At 37.6% G+C, this 21,254-nt stretch overlaps 1 protein-coding gene across 1 annotated transcript in view; it reads right to left on the bottom strand.

Moving 5' to 3' along the window:
- Nucleotides 1–21,254, bottom strand: part of CLEC16A (C-type lectin domain containing 16A) — a 73,308-nt gene that overhangs the window by 21,835 nt on the left and 30,219 nt on the right. Inside the window, exons 12-18 of the mRNA XM_031050312.2 lie at nucleotides 19,606–19,706; nucleotides 15,269–15,391; nucleotides 13,232–13,341; nucleotides 12,704–12,748; nucleotides 11,400–11,450; nucleotides 9,313–9,441; nucleotides 5,327–5,447 (exon numbers count right to left, since the gene is read on the bottom strand). Coding sequence (XP_030906172.2) covers nucleotides 5,327–5,447; nucleotides 9,313–9,441; nucleotides 11,400–11,450; nucleotides 12,704–12,748; nucleotides 13,232–13,341; nucleotides 15,269–15,391; nucleotides 19,606–19,706 — 680 coding nt within the window. The remainder of the gene's footprint in view (nucleotides 1–5,326; nucleotides 5,448–9,312; nucleotides 9,442–11,399; nucleotides 11,451–12,703; nucleotides 12,749–13,231; nucleotides 13,342–15,268; nucleotides 15,392–19,605; nucleotides 19,707–21,254) is intronic.

Below are 21,254 nucleotides of genomic sequence, written 5' to 3'. Positions count from 1 at the left end.
TGACTTTCTGACTGTCAGAAGCTTTTCAGCTTCAAGACTATACGGATGCTCCAGATTAACGGAATGAGGATTTTGCCAGTATTTGTTAAGTCAAGCGACTTTTTTTCCTTTACCCAGCCAACTTTATTAATTTGTGTTGAATAAACATATCCTCTCTTAATCATTAATTCTAGCACCCCTCAAACAAGCCCCAACATACAGATCTCGAGCTTTAAATACACCATTCCCTGATCCTCCTGCATCTCCTCAATGCACCTGTTCCAGTTCAAACCATCAATCTTGAAAATGTAAATCACATTCTTTACATCAGAGTATACTAAGTTGCCCATAAACTGGCACTGACACCTCACAGCAGACCTCATCTTAGATTTTTCCTTTACTTCAAATACTTTCTAATACTTAAATTATTTCACCTTTTCATCAGTAACTGGAAAGCCTGAAGTTATTATAAAGGTTTCTAAGTCATGGTAAAACAAGAATAATGCAGGTGCCATTTATTCTGTACTGGCCTGTGAATGTAGGCAGAAAACACTCAAACATATTTGATTGTATTGCCAGCTGAAGTATACACAGTTTGAAAGAAGCAGGCTGAAAGAAACTTGAAAGACTACCACAACAAAAACTGACATGAAAATTAGATTTGCTTTTTTTTTTTAAGCAAAACCTTAATAATTCAACTAACTTCATTTAAAGAATACCTAGAACGAAGATTTTAATCCATACATAAATAGTACAAATGGGTAAGAAATTCAATGCAAGTCCAAGTCTAACAGACAAAAGCTACAAGTGGCAGCAGCTCCAAGGTGAAAATAAGTGACTAATGAACCTACACAATTGATAGTCTGCCCCTTCACAAGACAGAGTTTCTAATTAAGAACAAACATTTTTCTAGGAATACACTTTTGGTGAAGCAGAACTAGCTGCCCAGAAGTCATACGTAATGTACAAAATATTTTTTTCCAAGCCATAGAAATCAGAAAAACCCAAGAGAATCCTTATAAATATAGCTGTTAACTGAGAAGAAATTAAATCTCAAACAGCTGGTATGACTAAACAAGGATGGGCTTATTATGGCCTATCCTCCACATTGCATGAGCTCTTATAGCCAATATCTTTTCTGAGGTAGTCTCAGTAACAAGCATAAAGTCTTATCAGTGTTAATGAGCCCTTAAGGCTTTCCACAGTTTTATTTCAAAACAGGACTCTGGAACATGTCTGGTTACTGCTTATCTTGGGACCCTTCATTTATTGCCTCTTTCATTCTTTAAACCAATTATTTCATCAACACATTTATTTCCATCGATACAAGTTTGTGGAACAGCCATACTCTTCCCTAGACCTGAAGAAGCTGGATTTTGACATCTCCAAGTAAGTAATGTGAGGTTTCTGAATTCTGTGGATAATTTATTGTGAGATTCTCAACATACAGGCCACAACACCCAATATAGTCATGAAGTTCTCAAATACTTGGTTTTGTCTAGTATTTATACAGTTTTTAGTGCAACTGCAAGCAGATTAATGTACTTGAAATAATCGCTGTACATATTCAACTGGGTGACTACAGAAATGCAGTACATAAGGTAAAGAACTTAAAGAGCAGTTGTTTTCCAGATCAGAAAGTTTTCATTTTAGGTGTGACAAAAACTTCAAGTAAAGCATTGCTGTTAAAGTTTATCAAACAGAAAAAATCATTACTCATTTATTAGGAAACTGTTACAGGAATCTTCTGCGTTTATACAACAGAATACAACAGAATGTACCCCATTTACATGACTGTTCACAGCTACTGAAGGCTCATAAAGTACAGTCATCCTTTATGACAAAAACAGAAGAAAAAATGTGGTTAAACACATTTCCAGTGAACTGATCTGAGCTTACAGCTAAGCTATAAACCATTTACAGATATTGAACCACATTTGGGTAAATTTCAAGCCCAGTAAACTTAAATACTACTGAAATCTGATCAGGGGATTAAAGTGAACCACAGACTGAATGGTTCACTGGCATGATACTGATGCAAAGAAGTGTACTGCCGTTTCCAAGACTAACAGCAATGCTCATTCTTTCCTCATGCAAAATAAAGTTCAGGCAATACACATCCAAGACATGATCCAAGATTTCTCTGGACTTTGTCTAAGAAACATACAGCTTTTAGGAAATACAGAACAGGAAGGAGAGTTTGAAAATTTCAACAGTTTGCAGCAAAGAAGATTTAAATTAGATGGACACAGTTGTCTGTGAAGACTGCATTATATGAAGTCTTTACAAATGTAATAGCTAGTTTAGGAGATGGTCTAAACGTGCCTCACCTACCCCAGGGTTTGATCTTTAATGATTTTATAATTTACAGTGATGATAATTCTAGAAATCATCTGTAGGCACTAAAAGCTCTTACAGAAGCTTTCAGCACTTTGTGTGCTTAGCTGGAAGTCTAAAATAAGCATTAGGCTGGAGATAGTAAATGTACCACCTCCCACTTTACATAAAAAACTTTTTCCAACAGCATGTAGCCCATTTGGTATGCTATTCTTCTTTGCTACTAAGTTATATCCCTTGGAAGATATTTAATAGAATAAAAAAGTTATATACCCTATGATAAAACCTCTTGACAACTTCTGCAAATACCTGTCTGGGAGCAGTAAAGCAGCTGAAGCCAGTGTTATCCAACAAGATGAGAAGCACTGAGCACAAAATGAACCACAGGAAATTTCACAGAAACACTGGGGGGGGGGGGAGGAGGGGAGCAAACAACAACAAAGTCCCACAACCCTTTCTTTATTATGAAGGTGGTAAAATAGCAAAACAGGTTGCCCAGAGACACTGAAATCTCCATTCTCAATGATGGAAAACCTGATCAGTGAGGGCCCTGGGCAACTTGCTCTACCTGACCTTGCTTTGAGCATGGAAGTCAACTAGATGGTCTCCAGAGGTTCTTTCCAACCTCAATTATTCTATGATAAATATCCCTCAAATCTTATTGAAAAAAACACCGATTATGATATTATTTATAAAGCCTATTTATTTGGTAGAGACAAGAGTGAACATGGAGTCTTACCTATAATGTTAATTTTTCCTGGTTTAGCTAAGAAAGAATGGCTTTAAATGTATCATCATTTACCTCTTGACCATGGCACTTAAAACATTGTCACTAATAGAATCAGCAGCCTGAAACCAAGCCAATTACATGACTGTTAATTTGAGCTGCCAGTGAACTTCACACAAACAGTGAAATGCTGAACAAGATTAAAAAGCCACCTACATGAGACACCTACAAACTCACATGCAGCCTAAGGCAGGCAGTTATCACATAATACATGAGTGCTTCAATACTATTTACAGTAAAAAACAACTCTGAAAAGTAGCAATATATATCATTGTGGTAGCAGCATGCCCAGTGAGATGGAATGAGCCTTCTGTGGAATACATGACTCATTTCTAAACGCAGAGTCATATAGAGCGCCGACAACCTTGCAATTACACTTAAAAGGGTTACAATGAACATATGCACATCAAAACACTAAAATGATTTTGTACAAGAAACTTTAACCTTTCTTATCAATATCCCATAAAACACCAGCAATGCATTCAGTATGGGGGGGGGGGGGGGGAAGGCATTTTGATAACATGAGCTTTGCAAGAGATTTTAAAATCCGAATGGTAGCTGAAGTAATTCCTGGATCTTATTAACTTCTACTTCTTGTCACTATATGTATACAAATGAGCATAACCACTGGAGGTATCTAATGTTCAGAAAATTTTAAAAAGCACTGTAAAAATAAAGATTGAGAAGAATTTGTCTGATTGAAAATATCTCCAAAGTGATAACTGAAAAAAGGCACACAAGTGTAATTTTTTGGGTCACATTTTGTCAGCTATTAAGTCTCCTCCCAAGATACGGCACCAAGCAACAGCATACCAAAATACTGATATTCTCTTCTCTATTGGGCAATGAAAAGACTTGAGCTGGTTTTCCCTTTATTAGGGTAATTTTGATGGACTTGATGCACAGAAAGGTCTCTGAGATACTGGACATAATCATACAACATCTACTATGGCAAGTAGGGCAACTATTTTTTTAGCTGAAGTAAGATCATCAGGCATTAAAGCATAAGACAATAAAAATTTAACATCTAAAACATCAAGCACCCCCCTTTTTTCTTTTTAAAGAATAAGAACCTTCAAAGATTAAACCCCACAAATACACACACTATTTTAGCAATCACATGTCCTCTAAAGCTACACATCATACCTCCAAGCTCTTAATAAAACAACTGCCTGAACAGAATTTAACTACTTATAGAACTTAACTAACACCAATATATCAAAATCCTCTAGGTCTTGATTACAGGCAATGGAGTTAATACTATTTACATTGTCATATGCTTTCTTTCCAATTCTAGCCTAAAAGTACACTTTTCTACATATTTTAAGCCTTTAAACAAAAAACAAATGTCTCAGACTATGATAGGATTGATCTAGAACACACGTTACTATGTCTCAAACAATGTCAGTGCTGGAGACAGTGGAACTACAGCTTTCTGATTTAGCCTGGACTCGAGAAGTTGTACTGTTTGGTAACACTGAAGGTCATCTGAAGATGTATATTTTGATATTAAATAAACACAGGTATATTGACTTTGTGGACAAATATATACTTCATGATTCTATTCCTTCCAACTCTTTTGGGTGGTTTTTTTTTCCTCCATGATGATGCAGAAAGAAGGTACTTCACCTTCTAAGTACTACTTAGTATCCCAGTGACATTCTGGACATTACAGACTGATTTCCCTTGGGAATAGCTTTGTATCCTGTTCAACTATGGGAGTATATCTTCCATACACCAACTTGAAAATGACAGAAGAGATGTGAAGAAAAAGAACTCTGGGGGATGGACAGGACAGAGTAACAGTGGCACACACATGATAGTGACCAAATCCTAGTATTAGTAAACCAGCACAGTGTAGCTGTTGGAGCAATTACCTCTAGTCTCTTAAAATTCATTAATTGTTTAAATGAAAGCAGGATGAAAGAAAATTCTCCTAGGATCAGTTCATTTAGAAAACTAATGTACCAGGAAACCAGATGAATGAGACTAAATCTTTTCTGTGCTAATATTTAAACACTAGAATATTTATTAACAGCCTCTTAAAACAAACAAAAAAAACACCACAAGAAGTGTTCCAAATCCAGTAGAAAACAAACTTAATAACATCCTCCTTGGTAGTCAGTACACAAACAATGTAGCAATATAACTTATAAAAACACAACCAGAAGCCAACAATTTTTCCAAGTCATGGACTATTTGAGAAATCAAGGGACTACTTACTCAAGTCAAGAACATCATCTGCCTTTATCAGATCTCCCTCCCTCGTGAGTGGTAACTGAGTTTCTGGCTCGTCTCGTAAGTGCAGTGATAGTGAACGGAGCATAAAGAACACTCTGATTGCCTGGAAAAATTGGAAAAAGAATATTACAGTATTGCTGCACTCAGTACTACAGGTTTTAACAGTCTTACGTATACTCGCTTTCACATCTTGGAGTTTGCTGCAATGCAGTACATCTACTTTTTAAATTGAGAAAGTAGAATGGAATTTCAAAGTCAGCTAAAAAGGACACAGAAGAAGTTGAACATGCTATTTGTTTTTAATGAAGTAGAAGAAGCAGAACTTTCATCCCACTGGCACACTTACACGGACTGTGACTGACAGGCAAATGATTACAAGGAGTTGTTAAAGCAAAACCAACAATATTAGACTTTTTTTATCATTATTTGAAAACTAATTGTATTTACATGTACACTACAGACAGCCATATAACCAACTTTCAGAGACTCTCACAATTTGAACTTTAAACAGTAATAAGTTTTCAGTTGGAGTCTAGCCAAGACATCTACAAATTTCAAAGAAAACTGGGGATTTTTGAGCTTTAAATTGCTGTGTTCATCAAAAGTAATCATCTGCAATACAACATTCTTGGAGAACTTCTTCTACATTCTCAGAAGGTCTATATGAGGGCAAAGCATTCTAAAAGCTGCACCAGTCCCAAGAAAATTCCAGCAGCTGCTGTGAGAAATTGGTTTGATTTAGAAATCAATTACAAATAGTTTGCAAAGACTAGATAAAGTGCCAAAAAAGTGTCATCATTTTATTAGCCACATTTTGAAAAGCACCATTTATAATCTTCTTCCTTTAAAAGAACTGTGTTTTCAGTATAGCAAATGAAAAAAAATTAAAAAAATAATTTTTTATTACTTCTAGTGTTTTGGTTTTAAAAGTTTCTATGTAGTAATTCTGTGGCATACTGTAAATTAACTGCTGCCTTATAGTAAAAGCACTGAATTCATGGAACAGCTGCAGTGCCTAGGAACCCCCGGAATGCAGGAAGTACTAGGAAAAACAAATCTAAACTGTTTTAAGGCAAAATCTTTCAGCCCTGTACTTTTTAAACCAACAAAACTGTTGCTCCTGTGAAGCGGAAATGAATGCTTGGCAGTTAATATCATACTGGTGGTGCTTTCAGAAACTTCTGACAGAACATGGATGAAGAGAAGGAAGCCATGTATCTGGCTCTTCCATAAACTGTCCCAGAGCAGACCAATGTGGTATACAGTTGAAACCTAACAAGGCAAAATGCTGATTCTGAGTACAGAATGTCAAGGGTATCTAACAAAACCATGATATTAACACTGCCATATGAATAACAGCAGAGTCACTTCCTCATGGGACATGATCTCTCACATTTAGGCAGACTGCATATTGTGCATTTACCGAAATTAAACAGGATCACCTACTATAAAGCAGCTTTACTATGAGATGCTTCAAGAGGAATTCATGATATTGGGTTTAAAAGTTTCCAAGTTCAACCAAGAACAGCAACATCCTTGCATATTTGGTAACTCAAAGTCAAATCCACCAGGGGTTTAAAATTCAGAGGGCAGCCATCACTTAGCTTGCTTTCACTCTTTCCCTCCTACAGAGAGCATTAGTTTTCCTCACATTCCCTATAAAACTAAAGTTACTCATCTCCAAATATGTAATCATATTTACTACAGGAATGGGTAAAAATGTTAGAATTTTAGCCTTTGCAAGAAAAGAATAATCAAGAACATTAGATGAAAACAGAACTACACCATGCTTCTTGCAATACTGGCAGCCCTTGCTTTGCTGGCAGCATCAATATAAACCCAAAAGCATGTGATTTGTGACTTATTGAGATCTAATAAACTGCCATAGGAAAACAGCAGAGCCTAGAATTTCTTTCAGCTGACTTCAGTTTTCTTGGTTAAGTAGGAACAAATATGAATTGCTATCTACACTAAAGAACTATGCATTATGATGGGGTATACCCTGCACTGATTCCTTCATTCATATACATACCACAGGCAAACAAATAGCAATTTTAAGAGAAACCTTCCAGTACCTGCCTACATTCCCATGAACTAGCGTTCTCATAGGTAGTTCAAAACCTTCTCTCAAAGCCTTTGCTACGCACTCCGAAGTGCAGAGGTGCATGACCCATACTGTTCGTGGCTTCCCAAATCAGCATGTAAGTGAGTTTGCCTTATTCTAGGTGATTGGTAGCAACACCATCTTTAGGACTATAGAAATCAGAAGGAAGAGATGCAACCAACAAACGGTAATCAAATTGCCAACAGTTCCAAAGAGCATCTGATTCTGGGCAGGAGGCTCAATCAAGTAGTAATAGCTGATTTCAGAAAGAAGCCTAGAAGCTTCTGGTCATTTTAATGCTTCAAGTCAGAGGGGTTGGCTGTCTGGATTTTGGAGATGTGCCTTTGATAACTCAAGAGTTCTGATTTCTGAGAGTTCCTGATAAAATTAAAGAGCAAAGACTTGCCACTTAGAGGCACTTCCCATAGCAAAAGAAATGAGAGCCTAAAAGGATCTGATCACTAACAGCTAAGAACTCATGATATAATCAAAGTATGGGACTTTTTCACTTCCTAGTGAAATAAAGCATTTTTATAATCATGCCATGGGATTCTCTGAATTGAGTCACTATCCATTTGAACCTGTCAGCAAAAAAGACTTCCAGCAAGTTAAGTGGCAGCAGCAAGATACACTTTGTCACCAGATATACATGACGTTCAGCATATTACTATGGCAATTCAGCCTAGGAGAACCTAGCAGGAAAAAAGTAGCACAGGAATTTTAACAAACTCTAAACCTTTTAGAGCAGTACAATCTCTAACAAACTCTAAACTTTCTAGAGCAGTACAATCAGGGGAAAGAGGATCAACAAAGAAGCATTATGGGAGTTCTTGCTGACAAGAAAGACCCTTCGATTCCAAAGGATTTACAGGAATATTAATACTGATTTCTGAATTTCCACCAACAGAAGTTAAGCTACTCCTTACTTAGCATATGAAAAAACATGGAGCAGTAATTTTCTATTAACACATTTCTAAGTATCATTTTGTTCAACGTCTCCAAGGAAATTCTATGAAACATTTTTGCTTTCTAAGAACGATACTTGTCAAGATAATTCACTGTACTTTATCAAACTTCCTGTGATAACAAAAGTTTCATGGCTTATAAGAAGTAATTATAGCAAAAGTTTTCTGAAGATTCCTGGAAATACGTTTTTTTCCTCAAGAGCACTTGAATACACTTATGCAGACATGCAAGTGCAAAGCTACCTGAAGAGCAACACTTTCCAAATGACAGTGTTGTGCAATAAGATATCTGAAAGACTCACTGGCACCACAAGGCTTATTATGTCACTGCCATATAAGGGCCAAGAAGGGATTATCCCAAGCATGCTGATAAAAATGTTGTTATTCAGGTCAGTATCACCTCTACAGACTGCATCAGTCACAAAAATAAGTATTTTGCTTTTTTTCTCCTCACTCTCAAGACCCCTATCATGAATTACTTCAGCAAGATGAACACTCCTGAATAGATTGTTTGGGTATTTTTCTTTTCAATATCTAAGAAAGACAAGTAATATGAAGTCAGCCAGCCTTTCACTAGTGATTCTTACCATAGGAATATAATGACAGAATGAAATAACAGATCACAAAAGAAAACTGCTAGCATATGTCATCACAACTTCTCATGCCTTCTTATGGAGTTGTCCACATGGTCTAAAAAATTAAATCCCTAGTGCAAGAACATACTGAATTGATCAGACACAAGAAACTGGAGAGAAAAAGTTTTTTCACTGTGACAGGTAAATATTATGTACTCTACACACAGACCTGCCTTCATAAAGTCTTCATGATTTTATGGATCGAGCTTCTAACCAAGCAGCTTGCAAGAAAAAAGAAAGTAAAAAAAAAATAGTATGACTCACTCTTCGTGTTCTTTCCACATCTCCACAAGGCAATCTTTTCACAAAATCAATACCAGTCAGCGGTGTCCCCGTTGGAGGCAGTAAGATGGAGGCATCCATCATCAAGTACTCTACATTCATGGGTTTAATCTATAAAAATATTTTAACATTGATCACTATACAGAACAACAAGCATCTGCATCTTTACTTTCAAATACAATTCATGGTTGCATATTTTAAGAGGAAGGAATTGTCAGAGTTCCAAGATTTATTTTTTAATACCATCTATCTTTTTTCGAGGTCCTTACACACAATCTCTATTTTATTTGGTTACCATTCCCTAACACACTGTTGAAGTTTCCATACTGAAAAGAACACACAGGAAAATAACTCTGAAAAATTACAGACAAAAAAAGCTATTTCATGAGTACTATAAACAAAAGCCTGTCACGTTATTGCACCTTCAATCATAAGAAAGTTTTCCATATCTTTTTCTCTCCAAAAGAACTCTCAAGTAATGCAGTAACTTTCACACTAGACAATCCCCTTCAACTGTGCCACTAACAAAGTCTTTCCCTTTACATGTTTACCTATTTCCATGAATAAATGATGCCTAAAATATCTATCCTTCTATACCTTTGGGCAATTTCATCCAAGACTTATTACATATACATGCACTGGAGACTTGAGCTTGTTTTTTTTCAGGAAGCCAGCTGGAATGGCAAGAACATACAAAAGCCCGTTCCACAGCTTGTACAATACTCTGCCCGAAAGAAAAATGCAGTCATGTGGGCATTCCAAAATAGCCAGCTGTAAGCATTTCTGGCCACTTTGCCATGGTCACATACTATAAAAGTAGCAGACTGAAACAAGGTCCAGAATTTTCACAGTGCAGTTTTAACTGCTGCCTTGCACACATACAGACTTAAAAATAATTTTTAGCCCATTTTTCTGATCTCAGAACGATTCATCTTCAGTGTCTAAAACATGGCATTAACAAATTCAGTAATGTGTAAAGTGATATAGAAGCCTATACAGACAATTGTCCTGGTTTCAGCTGAGATAAAGTTAATTTCCTCCCTAGTAGCTGCATTTTGGCTTTAGTCTGAGAAAAGTGTTGATAACACTGATGGTTTAGTTGGTGCTAAGTTGTGCTTACACCAAGTTAAGGACTTTTCAGTCTCATGTTCTGCCAGTGAGGAGGGACACAAGAAGCCAGGAGGGAGCAGACACAACACCTGACCCAAACTAGGCAAAGGGGTATTCCATACCACAGCACGACATGCCCAGTATATAAACTGGGGGGAGTGAGCCAAGAGGGACTAATGGCTGCTCAAGACAGACCAGGTATCAGTCAACAGGTGGTGAGCAACTGTGCTGTGCATCACCTGGATCTTCCTTTTTTATTTATTTTACTGCTATTTCATTTTATTATCACTATCATTGTTATTATTATATTTTACCTTATTTCTCTTATTTAACTGTTCTTTTTTCAACCCACAGTTTTTTACCCTTTCTTCCATTCTCTTCCCCATCCCATGGGAAGGGTGGAGGGGGGGGTGAGTGACTCTGTGGTAGTTAGCTGCTGGCTGGGGTTAAACCATGACAACAATGAACAAATGAGAACACAGAACTAAAATTCATAACAAATAAATAACTACTTCAGATGCAACTCATGTGTGTGTATGCCGGTTTAAACAGTAATTTATAACATAAAGGTGAAGAATGTTAAAAAAAGGAAACTGAAAGAAAGATATAGGAAGATTTTCACGTTGTTTAACATCTAAAAAAAAAATCCAACATTTCATTTCCCAGGATAAAGCAATTTTTATATAATCACTTTCTGAAAGCAACGGGCTTTTATTAAGGAGCTGTAAAATTTCACAGAAAGCAATGGGCTTTTATTAAATAGAGAGCTGTAAAATTTCAAAGAAACTATTCATGTAACTGTAGAGATAACTCTTCAGAGACAAAAAAGCCACCCACGTTTTGTTATTCTACTCCTAGAAAAAAAAGATACCAGCACTGTCAGTAGTTAGCAGTAAGTACTTGCTGCTGTGCTGTATCTGGGTTTGAGGATCTGGCAGGGCGGAAGGGGTGTCACTTACTGTCATGCTCCGGTATTCATCTTCAAACATATCCAGAAAAATTTCTTCTCCCTTTCAAAAAGAGGGATAGAGACAGACCATAAATCCTTACAAACATGAATCCACGTTTTTGTTTCATCATGTACTGGGTGTTTCAGTGCCACCATCAACTGCAGGGCATAGCTGAGCCCCTCAGCAGAAGTCATGGCACCTCTGGGATAACATGCTTGGGAAAGGGAGAGAGATTCCTGTGCAGGCTGCAGAGAGGGCCATGGTGGAGCAGGTATGCCCTGAAGGAACTGCTGTCATGGAGGACCCACACTGAATCAGGTTTCTTTCCTGAAGGACTGCAGCTCATGGAGGAGAAAACCCTAACTGGGGCAGGGGAAAAGAGTGAGGAGGAGGAAGGGCCAGAGATGAACTGCTATGGACTGAACCCAAAGCCCTCTTTCCCACCCCACTGCACCACTAAGGAGGAGAAGGTAGACAAGTCAGGACTGAAGGAGCAAAGTTGAGCTAGGGAAAATGGAGGGGTGGGGGGAAGGTTTTAATTTGTCTTTGTTTCTGACTATCTAAATTTATTTTAATTGGAGTAAATTAATTTCCACCAAATTGGCTCTGTTTCGCCCATGATGGTATTGAAAAGTGATCTCCCTGTTTATCTCAACCATAATATTTTTTCATCTTACATTCTCCCTCCATCCTCTTGAGGAGGGGGAGTGAGAGAGCAGCTAGGTGGATGTCCTGCAGCCAGCCAAGGTCAACCCACCACCTGAAGTTACTTATTGTATGTAAGCCACATTGAGAAGACATCCTTCAAGAAAATTCTAAGAACAATACAAAGAGGCTTTAGACACCTGAAATCTGTTATGGATTTACCACCCATTATACAGAAGTTAATGCCTGTGGGTGCAGAGGCCTCCAGTGAGATTAAGTAAAATTTTAGATAATTTCAGATAAGATATGAATAAAAAGCAATGCCAAAAAGAAACACATTCTGTATTAGAAATGTTCTAATAGTGTGGTTCTGTTCCATGAAATACATAAGATAAACAAAATACACACCAGTTACAGCAAAAGCATGTGGCTGCTAACTTGACTTCCAGCACAAGCCCTGTGGGACTTTGTGACATTATGCCAGTGTGGTATGGGAATGGCATGAAAGCAGAGGAATCCTCCAAAACCACTTTCTTCTCTAACACACATTTGGAGTGCCCCTCTTAAAAAGTGCTGCCTTGGGCACTCTGTAAAGACTGGGATGCAGACTTGCTTCTAATTCCACATTATGTAAAAGATGTTTTTCTTGCAGCATTTTGCATACATACCTTATAGAAACGACGAAGGAGATGAACACTTTCCTCCCTTGCACCCTAGGAAAAACAAAATAACTGTGTTTCAGGGAGTAAATGTACCATTTACTCAAAAGTCACATTTAAACAAAAAATGCCCCAGAAAAGCATACATAAGAGACTATCTGTTAAAGTCCCAATGCTCAGAGCTTTCAGCCCAGAATTTGATAGAACACAGTTTTTGCACTCACAAAAATACAGTTTATGCGAGCTTGTTAGTGTAAAAAGCACTCCATATCATTCAGATTGATGACATACAGACTTCAGAGAGAAACGTCAATGTAACCTTGCTAGAGAAGTTAAGAAAGATAACAGCAAAGCTAAGAACACAACACAGGGTATTGATTCTCTATATTCACTGCACAGAGTCACCAACGGAAAGACGTTGTGAAGCTCAAATTTTACATTTATGCTCACTGCAATCACAAGTTAAACAAATTTATTCAGCTATAAGACTCAAAGACAAGTGAGGCTGTGACTGGCAATGTGAAAGAAAATACTTACCTCAAGGCAAGCAAGGTGAACATCTTTTATGATGCTGCTGTTTCTAGAGAACACAAGCTGCTTCAGCAACAGGCAGCCAAGCTCTAAAGTTGCCAAACGGATTTTTCCATCTATGAAAAGAAAATTTCAATATACAAAATAGCAGCAGTCCAAGTATCACTTTTCTTATTACCAGATGTTCTTAAATGTTTCTACTCTTTTCTGCAATTGTCATAAACTTTGCTCCTCTGTCATACACACCGTATCTGAGAAGAATGAGTGCTAATGTTGACTTACAATTTTGATGGTTATTAAAAAGTACACCACAACTGGAAGAGTAATTCAAAGCAGAAGCAAACTTAAAGCAGAAGTGTGCTATAGGAAGGTAATAAATACTATTAGAAAAGAATGCCTTTGTCAATCTGAATAGGGAGAAATGAATTACACTAAAATTACAAAAGACTCACAGGTGTTTGGAATGGATAAAGTTACAGGACAAAAGGAAGTTGTGCATACAGAATACTAAAAAGGCATAGCTTTTCCTTAAAAAAGATCTCAGGATTCAAATACAGCCTGAAATCTGGAGAAGTCAGAGTGAAAGAATGCACTGAGATTTTAAGCTTGTATTTCAGAAGGATTAATTTACATATAATCCTTAGGATATGTATTATATATAAGAAATATACAGTTGGAGTTCAGTGATCAATACTAAAGAGACAGACAAACATCTTAGCTTTTGACCACAACCCCATCTACTATTCTACAAGTTAGCAGCATGCTGTCAGAAACTAGACAAAGGTCAGTGCCCCCAAAAAGCAGAGAACAGGAAATGTTCTATGCAGCATTTAGCAAGCTTACACCCCTCTATTTCCACCCCTCCCCAGAAGTGCTTTTGTTTAAATAAATGCATTTCCTCATCTTGCACTCTTCCCATCTCCAGTATGCCCAAACTCTTTATATATAAACATGCTCTTAATCTGTGACTGACACATCAGCTCAAGTTAATACTCTGTTGATCAGCCAAATGAGCATTAGATTTTACCCTGCAGACAACCAGGAATTTGATTGGGTGTCAGTTTCACGGGAAAACCATGTCTACTCATTTGAAGTTTTAATAGGGGAAATGAAGTGAGAAGAGCTGTGGCTTAAACAACAATCATGTTTCCATGGAATAGGTCACAGAGCCTTATCTCTCATTTCACAAAAGTAAAACTCAGGGAAAACCCCCCGGTTTTCTGCAAAACAGTTCAGAAACTGGAAATACAATGTAAAAAAACCAAAACAAACAAAAAAAATCACAGGAAAATATGCTATCACCTCTAGAGATACGTGATGCTATAAGCAAAGGCTACCATACAGTTTTCAAGAATACTACTCTGCTGGAATTACTTTCACAGGCAAAGGTGCCACAAATCATATATCCAGGATGCTGAATCACAGAATGATCTGGGTTGGAAGGGACCTTAAAGCTCACCCAGTTCCTACCCCTTGCCCTTGATCCAAGCCCCATCCAACCGGGCCTTGAACACTGCCAGGCTGGGGCAGCCACAGCTTCTCTGAGCAGCCTGTGCCAGGGCCTCACCACCCTCACATTTATCATTTTCTATTAATTCTGCTTATTTCCCAAAAGCACATACACTTTGTCCTAATTTCAGGACTTTGTTCTGAGTTGCCGACTGGAGTTAAACATGATGCGTTTGCACCAGACACTCTCCCCAGGCACTGGGAAGTCTGAAGCCCAGAGGAAGGCCTCAGGAGACCACAACTGTCCCTGCCAGACGGTTGTGAAATCACTATATACCTCATCACTTTTCTTTATTCAAAACCACAGAAAGTAGGAATTAAGACAACAGAATCATGTAGTACTCTGAGTATGAAAGCAGCTATTCAGCAGAAACCCAGAGTTCCTGGTTTCTCACCAACCGAGTAAAACCTGATTGCTGTCTCTCACAGACTGTATCTATTTATTGTTCATGGAAGGCACAGACGCTTCCCCCTAAAAGACAAGAAGTTAAGAAGCAACACTTTTTTATTACTTTTTCCCCCACCACCACAAACCTGGTTGTGCAGCATAATTCATTATCCTGATGAGCCCTTCTGCAAGTACATGGTTATATGAATTTCTCTCTTCAGCATTTTGAGCTGGAAGCTGAATTCTCTCCAGCTTGACTGGGTCAATTCCTTTGTGGGAAATGAAGGAAGAAAGGTAAATGAGGAAACAGGTATGCCTTAAGTATTTAATATACTACAATAGTTTTCTCAGAAGCAGCAATACAAAACTGGGCAATTTAGTTCTGAACAACAGAAAGACTAAACGCATTCATGTATCACTGAAAAATCTCAGTCTTAAATGGAGCCTACTTGGTGAAGGAACTCAAATCCCAGGTGGATAGTGACATCCAAGCCATTTTGCTGCAACTAGAATTCTCAGACTATTTGTCTGCATCTAAATCAAAGTCAAGTCATATATCTGAAGAGCATAATGGCTACAGGGAAAAAGACAGAAGTCCGATTTGAAATTCTGCTCTGGGAATAAGTGATCAGCTCATTTATGTTTAAATAGGAATTTTATTTAGTAACTAGTGGCCTTTTATTTAGTACCCTCCCCAACAGATTTTCACTGATTTGTATAAGGAAACAAAACCCATATTTCTTCAATTTCTTCCTCTAAAATAGCAAAGTTATTTCTCAGAATAGACTGGTTACTTGTAGGGACTCTTTAAAAATAAATGAAGTTATGGACTGCTGAGGATCTCCCTGTCCCTGTTTTAAAGGATGGCAATAACCCCATAAAGCAGAAGATTACTATCTCAGGGTTTATAGTTTCTTCCAAACCTGTCCTTGTAGTAAATTAACACCACCATTCATGGTATCTGAATTATTTCCTCACTAAGCAAGGTCTGTTTGAAGGCTAATGACAGTATTAGAAATGTCATGGTGAGACTAAAGAAAGTGGGGCAGGAGGGGAAGCATTTAAGGAACAAGGGCAATCAAGAGTGCTAGTGTTCACAACAATCTAACAGTTTAGTGAAATGTTAAGAAACAGTTTTCTTTCTGGGAAGAAAAGTTGCTTACAAGTAACATTTCTTAGAGAAAACCTATGTGCAGATTAAGTTTTCAGAGGAGGACATAGTCTTCAACCAGCATAAAATCATTAAGAAGACTAAGAAAACATGTGGGAGGAATAGGGCAGGACCAGACAGGTACTCAACAAAGTGGCCAAACTGAAATCACAGTGAAAGAATTCATATTCAGCATCTTTCTTTTGGTTGTCTGCCTGCCAAGGATGCCAAGTTCTGCATTCTTGAGATACAGCACATGCTCTACCAACATATATGAAGGGTTTCTTCTGGAATTAAAGATCTCTCAGATCCAAGAGGTAGATGTACGCACCTAAATAGATGCGTTACAAATTGTAATTCTTTTTTATTGTTCACACAGATATTTCTTGCTGGTGAAGACCAAGCACATTTTCTTTAAACTCATTCAAGCACATGGTGCAAAATGCAGACTCAGTATCCAAATGGAAAGAGTCATGATCAAAAGCCTCAAAAATGTGTCTATGTTTACTGACCAAGACTGAGAAGGCTGCTCCCTTAGAAGCAAGGCCCAAATCAAAGTTCTTGATTAAGCTAGAGCAATTCAGTGATTTTTGAATGTGTTCTGTTTTAGCCTTCACCACTGTACCAGAGTGAGCAGGATTGGGGGGAATCGTGAAATTCAAATGGACCAGCTAGGGAATCAGAAACAGACGTGAAGCAGTTAATATACTGAAAGAAAACCACAACTCGTTTTCCTGTGGTGTAGAGATGACAAGTTTGTATTGCGTTCAGTGACAAGAAATCATCCTAGATTTCCAATTCATTACCTGTTTGAACTGATTCAAGTGCTCACTACGGCACTTACTATCTCTGCCAGGCAGTAAACAGGTAATCAGATCCTAGATACACAACTCTTAAGAGAGTTATTGCTTTCTGAAACTGGGGAAACAACTCTCCGTGTTTGGTCCTTCATGCCCTTTTGTAAAAGAAAAGGGTCATTGACCCATACCTTGAGAAAGCCTGTAAGCAGACAGATTTCTTGCATTATATTTAATTCAAATATAAACACACTGACTCCAGCTTAATCCTGAGGCACCTTCCATGACTGATATTGAATCTGGGGTAGAATGGAAGAGCTGCTCTTTAACAGCTCCTGAACTTTTAAAGAACATTCGTTCTTGCATCAAACAGGGGCACTAAATTACCAGCTTGTAAAACCCCTCTTCTTCAAGACAGGTGCACTGATTGTTTGGCCCCCAAAAGCTGAAAGCAGTGTATCACAGGCCACAGGAGTGGGCAAGAAAGACAAGACCACCAAACCTGGATGCCATTATGTAGCATTATGTAGCATCTAAGACCTAGGGCCAAGGATATGGGGAGAAGGGAAAATAGCTTCCAAAGAGCATCAAGCTAATGTAAACTATTGACAAAGAAAGCCAACTAATATAGCCTAAAGAATCTTTCATTTAGAAAGGTCTGATGTGACCACCAAAGAAGGAAGTGTGTATTTTGACCTCTTAACAAATAACAGGTACCTCCAGGTTAGGGAAAGGATATGTTTAGTGTCTTGAAAATTAGATATTTCACTGCCTGTTGTATTTCTCTTGGTAGGCCTGGATAGTGGGTGGAAAATAGAGAGCACAGAGATTGCTGAAACAAAGCAGCAAGAGGCTGGATCTGCTGCGTTTCTCACTGTTTACAGCAATACTACAGGTGTTTCAAAGATAATTTGCTTACAAGAGAGGATGTGAGAACTTTTCTGGGAACAAGACATTGAATAGTGACTAATTATACTGAATGAAAAAAACAGTGGGCTGAAGGACTGTAGTCTTAAATAGAATAATTCTTAAGAAATACAACCCTAGAGTACATGCTTACTCCTTTACAATGACACTGAAAAGCTTCCAGAGACATTCTGAAGCTGCAACAGCTACAGCTAATGATTTTGGCTATTCACAGCTTCAACTAATGAATTTTAAGCAAAGAGAATCAATTTCTGACATAAGGGTTTTCTAGTACAGTGATGCTCAAAAGCCCCTTAGTAAAAGACACTTTTTGTAAGAGGTATACTGGTTGTATGGCAGGCTGGGAAATAAGAGATGTGAATCAGAGAGGGCTAGAACATGGCAAGGCTGTGGTGCTATTTTGGGTGATATTAGTTGTGTTATTATCTTTTGTCATAAGAGATTGTGAAAACCCTGGAATTATCTGTAAATTATCATCTCAGAGAAACATTGTTGGGAAAAGTTAAAACCATCAAGAAGATGGAGGAGAGCAGGAGACGCTTATCTTAGCTAGTTCCCCCAAGACTCCATTTCCACCCTACCTGCCCATTAGAGGTACCTTGAAGCTAAAATGGTATCCTTGCTTTCAAGCATACCATCACACCTGATGGCTCTCTTGCTAAGTTTACTTAGTGCTAAGTTTACTGTAGCAGTTAACTCATTTAAATAACTAGTATGACATAGAAATTATACTCATAAGCTAAAAATAATTTAAATTCTGCTCAGTTCATGACATATATCATTGCCATGTAGGAGCTATTTACATTACTGTTCCATAAGGAATCTATTTAAAATGCACAGAAAGATAAACAGCACAAAAGCTAATCATAACCATCCCTTTGAAAAGTTTATGTATTCTCATGCTGTCTGAATTATAATGAAGTACACATTTAGCATAGGTTTGCTAGTTTATAAACATAGTCCAGGCTCCTTGGGAGACTTGCAAGATGTCTTATGGCATAGAACAGTGACAACTTAAATAAAGTTTCGATCAATTATGGCACAATGGATGAGGCAGCTGATGAGGAGCTGCACAGTTCAAAAAGAATTACTGAAGGACTGCCAAAGCTGGATAGAAATAGGCAGTACATGACTTTCATAATCACATCTGATTCTCAGACCTTGGGCAATATCTATATGCTTAAAGTATACAAAGATTTAATTTTAACATATGGTGACAAGTTTTGGACCATTTTATACTTGGCTTACATGTAGGAATCACAGCATATGCAAAGTGGGAAAAACCTGGATGCCATATATCTGCAGATTGAATACAGTGGACTTCAGCTGATATTAAGAGATGAAAAATTATATAGAACAGTCCTATTCCACTTCCAAGAAAGCAATGGAAAAAAAAGTTATCTGATGTTCACAAAGCTTTCTACCAAATTGTTCTTAAAAATGTGATCCTTAGCAACTGTTTTTACTTACAACATACTTATTTCTTCCTACCCCATGTAAAGAATTTCTCATCCTTTAAGGCACACATAAACAGAAGTTACAAACAGATCCTGCCTGTCCAAAACCACGTGCCTCATTGGTTTCCCTAGAAGAAGCAAACATTGCTTACCTTTGTTGTGTGACATTGCATATAAAAGACAGAGCACAAAGAGGGCATAGTAATCATCTTCAGCACAGTCCAGTGCATTATAAACCATATCAAGAAAAGGCCTGTGGGAAGGAGTAATTTTACAATTGTTCAAAGAAAAAGAAGACATCTACAGAAAAACAAGCAACTATGTTGTTCTAAATGTAGCTAATGGAAGAGGCAAAATTACAGTAATACACACTCACAGGCATTAAACAAAAATAAACCTGTTTGACAGTATTCAGATTATAGCTAAGCTTTGTATTACATTATTACATCCTGATATAAAATCTCATGTTTTAAAGGGATTTGTTACATAATACTTTCCAAGAAGTGGCTGTTGACACATTTACTAAGTTGTCTGTAGCACATTTAACATGTATGTAAGCAAAAGCTTGGTTTAAATGTTTACATAAGTAACTTTAAGGAGCTGCTATCACTGTTGCATTAAAAAAACCCTACCTTAAATCTCACATACTAAATGGACTGGAAGTTTTTACTATTAGAAGAAAGCAGGTTTCACTAGAAGTTTGGAGGAAGCTGGGTTATTCTGAAAGAATCAGTCAAAAAGTTAACTTCGAGCAGTTCTAGGAAGAAAATGAACAGGGATGGAATATTTGAATTGAAAAAATAAATGTTTAGGCCACAGATAAGCTTTTTTTCCCCATGACTTTTATGCATGTGTGACCTACAACATATATACAGGAAGCTACAAATAGCATCATGGTCACCCTTCACTTGTACCCTGAACAGACCAGAAAAGCCAAGTTAATCCAGAAGCTGTTTGGACAGCTCAGAGATTCAACTGATACTAGCAAAAACCTGATAGTAAGGCAACTTAGCTTCTTGTCTTCAGCTGGCTTGCACCCAGGCAGCTCAGAGCACAAGCAGAAATTAGATTAGTTTTCACAGGCGGTCCAGACAGACAATAATTAAAAAACTAAAAAATCACCGAAGTGATGAGAAGAGAGTTTAGAACCTTGATTGAAAAGGGAGAATTTCCACTCCTCAGAGAATTTTTAACAGTGAAAAGAAAAAACATCGTTATGTTACCTAAATTATATCCAAATAAAATACAGTAATATAGCATCCCAAGTCATAAAACCAAGTATATTTTCCTATTTTCAGACCTAGCAGACAAAAAGTATGCACTTCAAACTCATTGCTGTGGTTAGTGATGGGTCCTAACAGCTATCAAAGATGAGAACACAACATACTGATCCCAGACCTGTGGCACCCTGATGGTCACACTTAATGTATCCCAGTAAGCCACTCAATCAAAGTCACAACAATGTATTTAACACTTCCTCTCCACATACATTTCAACAACACACTCTCTTTTTTCAAAACAAGGCTATGACAAGAATAACCAAACACACTGTTCCTCTGCTCAGTTTGCAACATCACAGTTGTATGCTTGGGCATTTCTGAAGCTGGACTACAAGCATTCTCCATGATACAACTGCCACTGAGCTGTGCTCTCTCTTTGCCCAAGTTCAGCACTGCCCTACATACCTAAGCCAAATTGGTTAGGTACAAATACTCCTATTGTAGGTCTCAAAAGGAAGTAACTATTAATGCAAAAGCAGCCTGAAGAAATAGCAATGTGAAAATAAACCAAGAGTGCCTTC

The sequence above is a fragment of the Melopsittacus undulatus genome, chromosome 8 (assembly GCF_012275295.1).
Source record: "Melopsittacus undulatus isolate bMelUnd1 chromosome 8, bMelUnd1.mat.Z, whole genome shotgun sequence".
NCBI classification, from domain to species: Eukaryota; Metazoa; Chordata; class Aves; order Psittaciformes; family Psittaculidae; genus Melopsittacus; species Melopsittacus undulatus.
The sequence above is the reverse complement of the archived record's forward strand: the minus strand, read 5'-3'. Positions and strand labels throughout refer to the sequence as shown.